The 12,342-nt window shown below is 34.7% G+C and overlaps 3 protein-coding genes across 7 annotated transcripts in view; all 3 read left to right on the top strand.

The window, feature by feature from the left end:
- Positions 1-397: 397 nt before the first annotated feature.
- On the top strand, positions 398-4,905 carry LOC107654094 (C-C motif chemokine 13-like). The gene is made up of 4 exons (XM_016441021.1): positions 398-461; positions 677-797; positions 894-1,017; positions 4,681-4,905. The coding sequence occupies exons 1-4, from the start codon at positions 398-400 to the stop codon at positions 4,903-4,905; spliced, it is 534 nt and encodes a 177-aa protein (XP_016296507.1).
- A 754-nt stretch (positions 4,906-5,659) lies between these two features.
- Positions 5,660-6,451, top strand: LOC107654093 (C-C motif chemokine 13-like). Its single transcript, XM_016441020.1, has 3 exons — positions 5,660-5,729; positions 5,889-6,009; positions 6,317-6,451. The coding sequence occupies exons 1-3, from the start codon at positions 5,660-5,662 to the stop codon at positions 6,423-6,425; spliced, it is 300 nt and encodes a 99-aa protein (XP_016296506.1). The 3' UTR covers positions 6,426-6,451.
- A 3,220-nt stretch (positions 6,452-9,671) lies between these two features.
- Positions 9,672-12,342, top strand: part of LOC107654154 (septin-7-like) — a 36,512-nt gene continuing 33,841 nt past the window's right edge. For 2 of the 5 annotated variants that reach the window (XM_016441105.1, XM_016441101.1), the window contains exon 1: positions 9,672-9,968. In XM_016441105.1, the coding sequence (XP_016296591.1) occupies positions 9,930-9,968 (39 nt within the window). In that variant the 5' untranslated portion in view covers positions 9,672-9,929. The remainder of the gene's footprint in view (positions 9,969-12,342) is intronic. The other 3 variants (XM_016441107.1, XM_016441106.1, XM_016441102.1) reach the window with 2 other exon arrangements.

The following is a 12,342-nucleotide window of genomic DNA, read 5'->3' as shown; positions in this document are numbered from 1 at the left end:
ACTAGTCTGAACAGTTTATGCAGTTCCTTTTCATTCTGAATATGACTGATTTAAATTAATTTGTATTTGCATCAATTATATTATTATTTGAATATATATAAATATATACCAAATTATACTACCAAACTATATTATCAAATGATATTACCAAACTCCCTATTTTATGTCTAGCAAGATGATTTCAGGAAAAACATTATTTTTACCATAAAGAAAAGTAGTAACAGACACAAAAACAAAAAAGGGAACAGATATGGATCCTCATTCATTGTTGCTTCAAAGTTCTGTGAATGTCTGCTCCAAGAACTTCTCTCTAACCTCACTATATAACGGGGACCAAGCAAATCATTCAGCACACATATTTTTAGACCAGATTTTGTGTGAGCAGATATTCTGAAGAATGAGGATCCTGATGTCTCTGTTGCTGCTGGTGCTGTTCTGCTCTATTCAGCTGACGTCAAGTGGTGGGTAGTGATTTGACATTATGTACTTCAACGCAATGACCACTCAATGCAATTCATTTCAGGAAACATTTGACAGTGTTTAATTCAATCTAAGTTTTTGCATGTCCATGCATTTATTTAAACGCTGAAGGTTTAATAAATAATTGTATATTAAGTTTAAAGGTAAACTTTTTGACATTTTGACACTATTTCTAATACGTATTGAACTCTTTCAGCTCCTAATGCACTTGAAGCACAATCATCATGCTGTTTCCAGTTCTATAAAAAGAAAATTCCTTTGAACCTGGTGGTGTCTTTTTACCAGACCAGAAGCAACTGTCCCATATCAGCTATTGTGTAAGTGTCCTCTAAAGATTTTCGGAGCCAAACTGAACGAGTCTATTTGGTTAAATATCTTACTTAGAAGTTGTTTTGATGTTTTTTCGGCCCTAGGTTTCGAACAGCTGCTGGAAGGGAGTTCTGTGTAGATCCAAACAGCAGCTGGGTGAACAGCCATATTGCAAAAATGAACAGCAGAACAACCACAGCTACTACAGCAAAGACTCTAAGCACTACAGTATAAATACTGTATCTTGTTCAGTATTTAATGGGGAAAATGTTCATAATTATTTCTCTGTTATTTCTGTAGAGCGATTATTTATCATGCTTTTACTAGAATAAATGTTATTAATATTTAATTAGTCTAAATTATATTGCATTGTACACCAGCTGCATCAAAAGCAGTTTTCTGTATGTTTGAATAAATGTGAAGTTGCATTGTTGTGTTTTGTGGACTTTAACATGTCTTTTTTATAATAGTAAAATTGTAAAATAAAATAGTAAAATAGTAAAAGTGAATTTCTAAAGTTGTCTTTTGATGGAGATCTTTCATAATAATACGTAATTTTCCATCTGAGCTGATTCAAATAATGAGCATTTGTTTTTCCAGCTCATTTTTGAGAATGAATTAATTCTGAATTGGGTATTTTAAAGGGGTCATATGATGCGATTTCAATTTTTCCTTTCTCTTTGGAGTGTTACAAGCTCTTGGTGCATAAAGAAGATCTGTAAAGTTGCAAAGACTAAAAATTATATCTACTAACTAAATCCACGCCTAACTAAAACGGCTCATTCTAACACGCCCCCACATACCTAAGTCACGATGTGGGAAGATTTGCATAACGCCGCCCAAATGGATCGCCGGATCGGCTTTCACCGTGGACAAAGCGGAGTCCAGCCCGGGGTCGTCACATGTGGTTGCCGCAAGTACGCCAGCCGCTCCTTCTTCAAATCCGCCGCTGAGGTATTCAGCCAACCACAATGCACTAGATAGCTGGCCAATCAGAGCACACCTCGCTTTTCAGACCGATGAGCTTTGTAAAAATCGACGCGTTTCATAAAGGCGGGGCATAGAGGAGAAACAATAATGTACAGTATGTGGAAAATAATGTGTTTTTTTAACCTTAAACTGCATAAACACATTTCATTACACCAAATACACCAAATAATGTTCTTTTTAGCAACATCATATGACCCTTTTAAAAATGTATTGTATATTTCGAAAATAGTGATTTATCTGTTGTGGTCATAATGTACAATCTGCATCATAATACAATACTTTGAATTACAGACTGACAAAAGCAGGTTTTCCAGCATATTAATTAGTAATATTTTCCATTAGTAATAATGTTTTTTTAAGTATTATATACAATGCTAACATGTAAATTATTTAATTCATGTAGTGTTTATCACACCTACTAATTTTCTCTCTCAGTATAAATGAGTCTTAAACATATATAGCAGCTATTATTATAAGAAGGATGCATTTGTGGATTCACTCTCAGAGATAAAGGTAAGACGGATGTCACTGGGATAAAAAAACAAAAACAAAGTACACCTTACCTAAAGGGTCCATATTGGTATCCTAAAGGTGCATAGCAGCCAATGAGAATCGCAGCACCTCGGACTCAGACGTCAAGGTACAATTCAAAATAGTAAGAGTAGTAGTTTTGAGTATATGGCCAAAATTTGAACCGAAACCGCTACTTTAACAGAAACTTTGACATGGATTAAGCTGCCTGTAAGTACGTGAAATGATCTAGGTTTTCATGTAAACTCTGTCACTGGGGTGGTAACTTCTTAAAAGGTACAATTTTGTACCTTTTAGGTACTAATATGTGTACACTTTAGATAACCAACTATGTTAACATAGCAAAACCACAAACGTGGATGATCCTGCTTAAAACAAACAAACAATAGAAACATCACAGAAATTCTAATGGTTTGCACTATAAATACCATTACAAACATTACAAACCATTAACTATTAACCATTAAAACCATTAAAAATTGTTTCCTGTCGTGTGTTTTGGGCCATATTCCATTAGGATAGTAATTTTAACAAAGGCAAAAAATTACCACTAGAGAAAACCAATATTAAAACCAACAAAACTGATTCAATTCCCATTATAACCAGTAAAACCATTACAAATTCTGTGATGGTTTCTGTTGTTTTTAGTTAGTTAGTTTGTTTGTTTTTGGCTACATTTATGTGACAAACTCGTATATCCTTAGTAAAACTGCAAGTGGATAAAAAATAGAAATCATTTTAATTTCCTTTCAAGGTGTAGCTGGAACACTATGCACTTCACACAATTCACTCTCATAGAAAAACACTTTCACTTTCATCAAATGTTTTATTTATGTTAAAAATTAGAAGACGCTAACAAATGAACAATACTAGGGTTTGCCAACAGACCACTAGGCCTATTTTAAGAAGCAGGGTATTTCCTGTGTGAAATGCAATGTGCTGCATTTTCTCTTATGCATTTTTAGCACCTAACAGCTACGCAAAATAAAGAGGAATTAGATGTTTCAGAGACGGAATGCTTTTTACTTTTCTACGAAAAGATCGTGTTACTGGCTCAGAGAATTAACAAGGGGATTTCTTTCAACACGAAAACGAATTCACCATCTCTGTTTGATGGGCTGCTGACAATTCAGCACATATTCTTCTCTTGACGTATATCTGGAGAATGAAGACCTTCACGAAGTCTTCATTATTGTTTCTGATACTGTGCAGTGCTCTGCATTTTACTTCAGCAGGTGAATCTCTTTATTTTAATAATCAAATCAGATTTTAGCTGTTTCTTTCTGAAAATATTGGATAACTATTACTTGCTCTGTATTTAAAACCTGAAGAATAAAAACTAGTGAAATCTCTCATATATTTTAATAGTAGGATACAATCCAAATTTGTTGTTCCACAGAATATAGGGCATTGCTAGTGTAATGTGCTAGGCTGACATTGTAGTGTAACATCTGCAGGAATATTGTACATACATTTGCAGCTGCGAGGTGTGTGCGTCTTCCTTTTTTTCTTCTTCTTCTTCTTCTTCTTCTTCTTCTTCTTCTTCTTCTTCTTCTTCTTCTTCTTCTTCTTCTTCTTCTTCTTCTTCTTCTTCTTCTTCTTCTTCTTCTTCTTCTTCTTCTTCTTCTTCTTCTTCTTCTTCTTCTTCTTCTTCTTCTTCTTCTTCTTCTTCTTCTTCTTCTTCTTCTTCTTCTTCTTCTTCTTCTTCTTCTTCTTCTTCTTCTTCTTCTTCTTCTTCTTCTTCTTCTTCTTCTTCTTCTTTCTCCAAGCAGAAAAAAAAGCCTTTCTGTCATTGGTCAGGTTTCGCGCTCATTTTTTATTTTTATTTTTTACTGTATTTGGATTTACAGTAAATTAAAAATACTGTATTTTAATGGCTCCAAGAGGATATTTCCCATAATGCAACTTTAAAATACAGTAACATACTGTGTAACTGTTTTACAGTAAAGTACAGTTCATATTACAGTTAAATACTGTGTAATTTACAGAAATCGCTAACAGTGTGCTGTCTTCTGAAGAACAATCTTGTCTTTGAGTATTTGTAAAATTCTGCTCAGAATAATATAACATTTTATCTCGCCAACAGCTCAAAATCTTCCAGTCTCCGAAAGGTGTTGTTTCATTTTCCAATTCCTTATACAACATTATTTTTTAACGCATATTTCATGCAAGCACTTTCAACAAATATATGTGGACTTTTTTCCCTCAGGGTTGACACCTAAAAGTCAATTTTGTGAGAAACCAGACATGTCTTTGATAAAGACAATGACGTGAGCTTCTTCATTGAAAATACAACAATCCAAAATGATACTGTTTAAACGTTTAAACTACTATCATTTGCTTTTAATTTTTTAATCTCCTCATAAACAGAGCTGGTGCGACCAGACAAACAACGCTCACCACAATCGACCCTCCTTCACTCCCCCTTATAGGTATACCTACTTCACCCCAACAATCCACACCACTAATCCCTGCCAGTCTCCACCACCCCTCAAATTCCATGCCCATCCCAGCAACCAGTCCTCCCATCCTGCCAAAAGCCTGAAACACACTGTACGATTTTCGGCTGTCCCAGATGAAAGACTGGCATTGTGAAACAATTGTGGCGATTTCTGTGATCGTGGCTCCTAATCGGTGGACCTGTGTCGTACAGTGAGACCGTTGTCACTCATATTTCAAGAATGAAAAATAGTAATTGATCTGTTATGGTAATTATTTACAATCTGCATCATAATACAATACCGACAAAAACCGGCAAATTTTTGAAACTTTTATGGGCTATTTAGGCCATCATTAAAACAATGAAATCCTTTATCAAAAAAGGACAATAGCAGTCCATTAAGCATATTTTAAACAGCAACAGATTTCTATGCAATTTAAATGACTGTGGTGTTAAAGAGGGATGTAACACCCTGTTTGCTCCAGGTGTTATACAGACATATATTAGAATTAAAGTTAAACTCAGAGCATGTATTTTCACTTATATCCAAACAGATGCTAATGCTAATGAATGAACAGTAAAGGTTCAACAGCAGAACAGTAGGCCGAATATAAGGCAACTGTATAGGAGTTCATTTTAATAAGAAGACTTTTGTGAACAGAAGTAGGGTATTTACATCAAATGCATTATTTTAGCACATTTAAAACCACCTCTACATAAAGAGGAAGAAGGTTCAAAGACAGTGTTGTTTTGTACTTAGAAAAGGCTATGTCACTGGTCCAGAGAATAAGCATAGGGGATTTCTTTCAACATGAAAACTAATTCACTGTCACTATATAATGGACTGCTGGCAGTTCACCACATGCGTTCACTCTCCCTGTCTCTCATGTGGTGTATCATACCTGGAGAATGAAGACCTTCATGAAGACTTCATTACTGTTTCTGATGCTGTGCTGTGCTCTGCAGCTTACCTCAGCTGGTGAGTGCCTGTTTCTGTCATAGAATGTAAACGTTTCAGGCTTCAGATTTAATCTTTTAAAGAGGAAACTTCATTTGAACAAACTAAAACAGGTTTTAAATCTCTTTCTGATAATATCTGATAATATTCGGATAATCTGTATTTTAAAAACCTTTTCAGACACAATGTCAAGTGACTTGGCAAACAGTATCTGCTGCTTTAATGAAACCAGTAAAATACCTCTGAAACAGCTGGAGTCTTATTTCTGGACAAGTAGAATTTGCCCCCTCAAATACACTGTGTGAGTATCCCCCATGTTTAGATGTACACCTATATTATTAACATGCTAGCACTTAATTGTACAGTCCCGTTCCGTATGCACATACTATGTACTTATTATAATAATTTAAATAACTGGGTAATAATTAAGTACTAACCATGAACCTAAACCTAATCATAGCCCATGTAATTACCCTATATTAGCCAGTACTTTCTTAGGTCGGCTAAGTACACAAGTGCATGTACTGTAAAGTAATATGCAACCACTGACATTTATTATTTACTCACATTCATGTTGTTCTAATGCTTTTGTCTGTAATCTTCTTTAGGTTCGTAACAGTTAGGAAGAAACGATTCTGTGGAAACCCTGAAAATGCCTGGGTCAAGCGGGCCATGAAGCACATAGACAAGAAAAGTGCTTCAAATTCAGCAAAATGACTTTTGCATTCATTAGCATTACACCCCACCCCCATATATTATTAGAATTGTGAAACAACTTTTCAGAGTGTTATTATTGTCATGTACATTATTCAAATATTATTTGCCTTGTTGTCTATTATCTAAGTATCTGCCTTTTACCATTTACCATGACTATTCAGTTTAGATTACTTTACTGTTTTATTGGATTTTGTGTCAAGTAGCAGTTTTTGTGTAAATAGTATTATATATATATTAATAAGTCTTTGATTTATTTATTTCTATTGATGCACATTATTGTTTCCAAGTAAATTTTCTAAAAAGCGTCTTACAAATATTATTGTTTAAATTGCATTTATGAAGTCTATTTTATGAACAAAAGAATATTGAACACTGTAATATTCTAAAGGCTTTATTATTATTATTATTATTACTACTACTACTACTACTACTTGAAAATAGGACACAACAACTTTTTGAATATTCCACTAGAGGGCACACGTACATCATTACAGATGAATCAAACCGTTAGACATAAGAGAACGTCTTCATTTAAAGGTAACGTCAAGAGACGATGTTGTAAAGCAGTAATTTTTCATTGATTGTGGTAGGCTATAATAACACTTGCTGGATTTGTGCTGGTCAGACGAAGCTGACAGAGCATTTAAACACAGCTAGGATTATCTTAATAAACTCTGCTAATTTTGCAATGGCTTCGTCTCCTGCTTTCTGCTCTTCTACTTGATAAAATAGCTTACTGTAAAACACTGATTTTGGGTGCCAGACAGGACTTGCTGTCTGACAAAACAATGCTGACAGGTTGTGGGTAGGCCTAGCCTAGAAACCAGGTATCATTTTGTGGACAAAGCCCTAAGAACTTAAAATGGGTGGACTTCATTAATTTTAAGTGTTGTGTTTTATGGGAGATTGTTTGTTTAATGCCGATGATTTCTTTGAAGAAGTATGATGTTTGATTGTTATTCACTTGACGATTTGTATGTGTTCATGATGTTTGAAGGTTTAGGTTATGTATATGCATTTTATTTGCAGGTTAAATGCATTCATGTCCCCTCTGAGTTACATGATTAAACAGATCTATATGCCGCTTCAGATGCAGATTCCAGAAATGTTTTCTTATGTTGGAATGAAAGTGCCTCTTATGCTTACCCAAAGATACAAAATGCATTTACTTGTACGTTTACTTTCAATACGTTTAACATTAAAAAATACTTTTCAACAATAATCACATAAAACTTTACTTAAACCAGCACTATGTAACTTTTTCTGTTCAAAATTTGCTAAACGTATATAATGAGCGAATACATCATGAATTCATCTTCCAAACCGCGTTTTTGTCTTATTCCGAATCACTACGGTACACTTATAATAAGTACTTATATTTGGACTATTGTAGCCTGGTCGGGTCGTCACCGCTGCGGAGTAACACATACCTGCGTGAATCGCCATAGACATAAAGTTAGAGAAGTAGCTCCGGTTGGAATGTTCTTCCGCGGGATGTGTGCAGTTCTGTTTATTAACCGCTAGAGCGCCAAAAGTTACATAGTGCTGCTTTACGTAATATTCTAAACAGTCATTTTAACTTCTACCAAAGTAATTTTCTGGTAAGATATGTGTACATTTACTTAAGTGTGGCTTTCAGGTACTTCATCCACCACTCTTTCTGGCACTAAGCACGGGGCTTGCTTTGGTTATTGCCACCATAATTTCCCCCTGCTCATATGCAGTTTTAGCACATAACAACACCTTCGCATAAAGAGAAAAAGAGGGTTTCAAGACAGAATTTTGTTATACTTAAAAATATAGACCAGTTATGCAGCTCTTTCCTTTTACACGAAAACTATTTCACCGCCTCTATATAAAGGGCTGCTGGTAGTTCACCACATATTCTTACTTTCTCTGCTTCTTGTGTGCTGTATCATACCTGGAGAATGAAGACCTTCATGAAGACTTCATCACTGTTTCTGATGCTGTGCTGTGCTCTGCAGCTTAATACTTCAGCTGGTGAGTGTCTGTTTCTGTCATTTTTGTTCTCTGTCACGGGAACGGGATGTAGGCCTAAAGCATTTCAGGCTTCAGATTAAACTTTTCTGGAGACTTAATTTCAACAATCTAAAATAGTTCTTAGTTATTTCTTTCTGAAAATGTTGGATATCCCTTATTGACTCTGTATTTTAAAAACCTGGAGAATAAAAACATTTTAAAACATGTTGAATCACATTCACTTTTTCAGGTACTAAAGCAATAATGAGCGTTAACAGTATCTGCTGCTTTAAAGAAATCAATATCAGAATGCCTCTGAAACGTCTGGAGTCTTATTTCTGGACAAGCAGCAGTTGCCCTTTCAAACACATTGTGTGAGTATCCTCTCGATATGGTTAGATGTGCACTTATATTGTAACTAATCTTTAGTATTTACTTCACATTCGTGTAGTTTTAATGCTTTTGATGATTTAATCTGCTCTAGATTTGTAAGAGTTCCAGATTCCAAGAAACAGAAGAAAGAAGAGATTCAGAAGAATCTATTCTGTATGGACCCTGACTATAAGTGGGTCCAACGGGCCATTAAGTACTTAGACACATATTTGCATAAATAAGTAAAATTTAAAAAAATTGGTATTGAACTGTAACATTTCAGAGAGTTACTATTGTGATGTGTATTATTCAAATGTGTTGATCTCATCATTATCAATATTATTATGTCAATAGGCTACTGATGTGATGTAAATTTTACTTAGGAGAAACCAGGCTCAGTCGGGCTGCATCACAAGTGAGATATTTTGTATTTTATTTATGAGGTATAAACAAAAGGTTATCAAACATTTGAACATTACTGTTCTAAAGGAAATAGAATAGCATATCATTATTATGATAAATAGGACACGTTGCAAGTTACTACTTTTTGAATATTCCACTAGATGGGCAGGCGTACATCAGATCATATAAATCGCCTCATAATCTGTTCTTCCGAGTCTGTTAATAATTAAAATGATTTCCCTCTTTATTTATTGATTGATTTATTTATTTATGAGATCTCAATACTGACATAATTGTGTGTGTGTGTGTGTGTGTGTGTTTGTGTGTGTGTGTTTGAAGTATTGCGTATGCATCTCCCGAGGTAACTTCACACGGCATCTTTGCCCGCCACTACAAACACCACAATCCTTTGTAAAAATCCAGTAATCCAATGAAAATCGAAGGTGGGCGGGATTTTATGACATCATAACAAGCGGCCAGTCGCTGACCAATAGGGCTTGCATTCTCTAGGAGGAGGACAATCGCCTTTCAGGCTCGCATTCGCAGCATTGTAACATTTTTCCCCGGCCGATGCTCACATGCTTGTTTTTGTTCTGTGCACGTTTACTTCCCTTAAAAATCCACTCATTTAGTCCAAATCCGAATCAGCCGTTAGGGTTCATCATCGCTTCTGCACTCGAGCCTTTTTGAGTCGACTCATCTTTTTATGCCTGATCTATTGGGATTCAGAGTGGGTGTTGTCACAGGACAATGATCGAGAGACCCGACTCAGCTGTTTCCAGCGTTGCAGTGAGTACAATTTTCATGCATTTACCCAAATCTGTCCAGAAAATACATTTAAGGCACATCTGGTTTATGGATTCATGGATTTGCATAGTGGTGGGCGAATTGATTCCTAACGTGACTGTCCCTCTAATCATCTATGTTACGGCAAGCCGTTTTCACATTTATTACTTAAAACTAACTAGCATCTATTTTTATTACTAATTTCACCAATAACTTTTAAACAGATGCTAGTACTCTTTCCAATGTCATCTAGTAGGCTACATATTCAAGTAGTAACTAGTACATTACATTCATTACATACATCTATTATTTTTTGCTAGTCATGATTCCAAGTAACAAGTCACTATTTCTCTGTTAATGATAACAACTTGCAAATTCTGTTGTAATGTGTGGTAATTGTTTGTAGTACTAGTAAAAAGGTAACAACAACAGCTGGAATATATGCAATACACAGATTCCCATAAAATGTAATAGCTAATATTTGCAACTTGTCAAAGCAAAGTAATCTTGACTAGTAAAGGAATAAGCACTAGTAGCACTATATTAAAACAAGTGTCTTCACTATTGGATTACTATTTAAAAATGGAAAAATAGGTACTAGTTACATTTTAGCTGTTTTAAGAAATAAATGTGAATATAGCTTGCCATAATCAGGGATCCATAAACTTGATCCAAATCCTATTGTGTTTGAGGCTGCACACATAATAATATGTTGAATATCTATTGACCTCAAGACAGACGATTGTGATTGCAGATGCATACAGATGTGTTTTTGGAGTGCAGTAGTTGGGCTGTTAATAGCTATTTGGAGCAAATGAGAATGACAGTCTCTAAGCACGATGCGCAGCTCTTGCGAAGAGCAGTGAGTGGAGATGCATTTCAATGGGGTTAGAGAGAACAGCAGCCAAAATCTGTCACCAAGCATATATCACAATCCCATTCGTGTGAACCTGAAGGAAACTTCATATGTCTGCTTAAAATCAAAATAGGGCCATTTGGTTAAGAGTAATTGCAAAAATAGCTCATAAAAGTGAAGTTGGTTCTGAGAAAAAGTCTAGCATCATTTCTTTGCAGATGCCAATTGATATTATATACGTTTATAACTTTGCAACTTCAGGGATCTTATTTATTCACGAACAGCTTGTAACACTCCAAAGAGAAAGGAAAACTTGAAATCGCATCATATGACCCCTTTAATACTCTTAAGTACTTTTTCGGGGCCACTATATTTAGGGTCCTCATATCAGCTGTGTTATGCATACTTCAAAGGATGAATTGCACAAATGTTAAACCTATTCTGAATAGAAAGCTTGTGAACACCCACATTGTTTCCCACCTACGCTATCTGCATCGTTCAATCTGTCCCGTTCTCCATGGTAGCATGGAGAGGGGTTCGATAATCAATGATTTGATTCACCCATTTGGTCAGATGTTTTGTTGTTTGCCATGTTGGGCATCAATGACATCTTACAGTTACGTAAGAGCGCTTGAAGAGTGAAAGCATGGAAAATGCCTTGAGCTGTTCACAGAGCAAGGCTATTTATAGACTGCTGTATGAATTATATAGTATGGTTTTGAAGAAGATGCTGTTGCATTTTGCACTGCAAGTGTCCATAAACTGTTAGTCATAACATAAGTTTGTCATATCAGATTCATTTTGATATTTTGGTCTTTTAAAGGGATAGTTCACACACAAATAAAATCGTCGTCATTTATTTATGCATGTTGTTCCAAGGCTGTATGAGTTTTAGGGATGCACCGATATTCAAATTCTAGCCAATATCATATGATCATTTTTTCTGATAATTATGTTATGGCCAATAAATAATAAATGGTTTTGCTGTTTGTGCTTTTTACATAATTAAATTGTTTTTTCATATTGTGCATTCTTTTTTGTAATATTGTACATTACAATGTTGCCGTTGCAATATTATTATGTACAGTATAAAAAAATAATGAAAAATATATTTATCTAAATAAATGAAAAAGAAAACACTAAAATCATTACATTTTGGCATTGCAACATTATAATATACAATATCGATAGTTAATACTTTGTAGCTATTTTTCTGAAGATTTATTAGAGATGCATATTACATCGATACCATATCGGTTATTGGCCAATAATTTTATAATTTATCGGTATTGCCGATAACCAATATGGTACAGATGTATCATGCATCTCTAATGATTTTCTTTCCAAGTATGCTTTTTTGTGTTTTGTTTAAATGAATGTATTTTGTCTAAATGAAAAATTAAATACTAAAATCTCCATTGCAGCATTGTAATGTACAATATGAAAAAATACTTTTTTATATTTTTCTAAAGATTGCATTTGACAGTATTATTAAATTAGTGTTTAAAGATTAACTTTAAG

This window comes from Sinocyclocheilus anshuiensis, unplaced genomic scaffold (assembly GCF_001515605.1).
Source record: "Sinocyclocheilus anshuiensis isolate Anshui unplaced genomic scaffold, SAMN03320099.WGS_v1.1 scaffold115, whole genome shotgun sequence".
In the NCBI taxonomy this organism is placed as follows: Eukaryota; Metazoa; Chordata; class Actinopteri; order Cypriniformes; family Cyprinidae; genus Sinocyclocheilus; species Sinocyclocheilus anshuiensis.
This window is presented reverse-complemented; position numbering and strand designations above follow the sequence as displayed.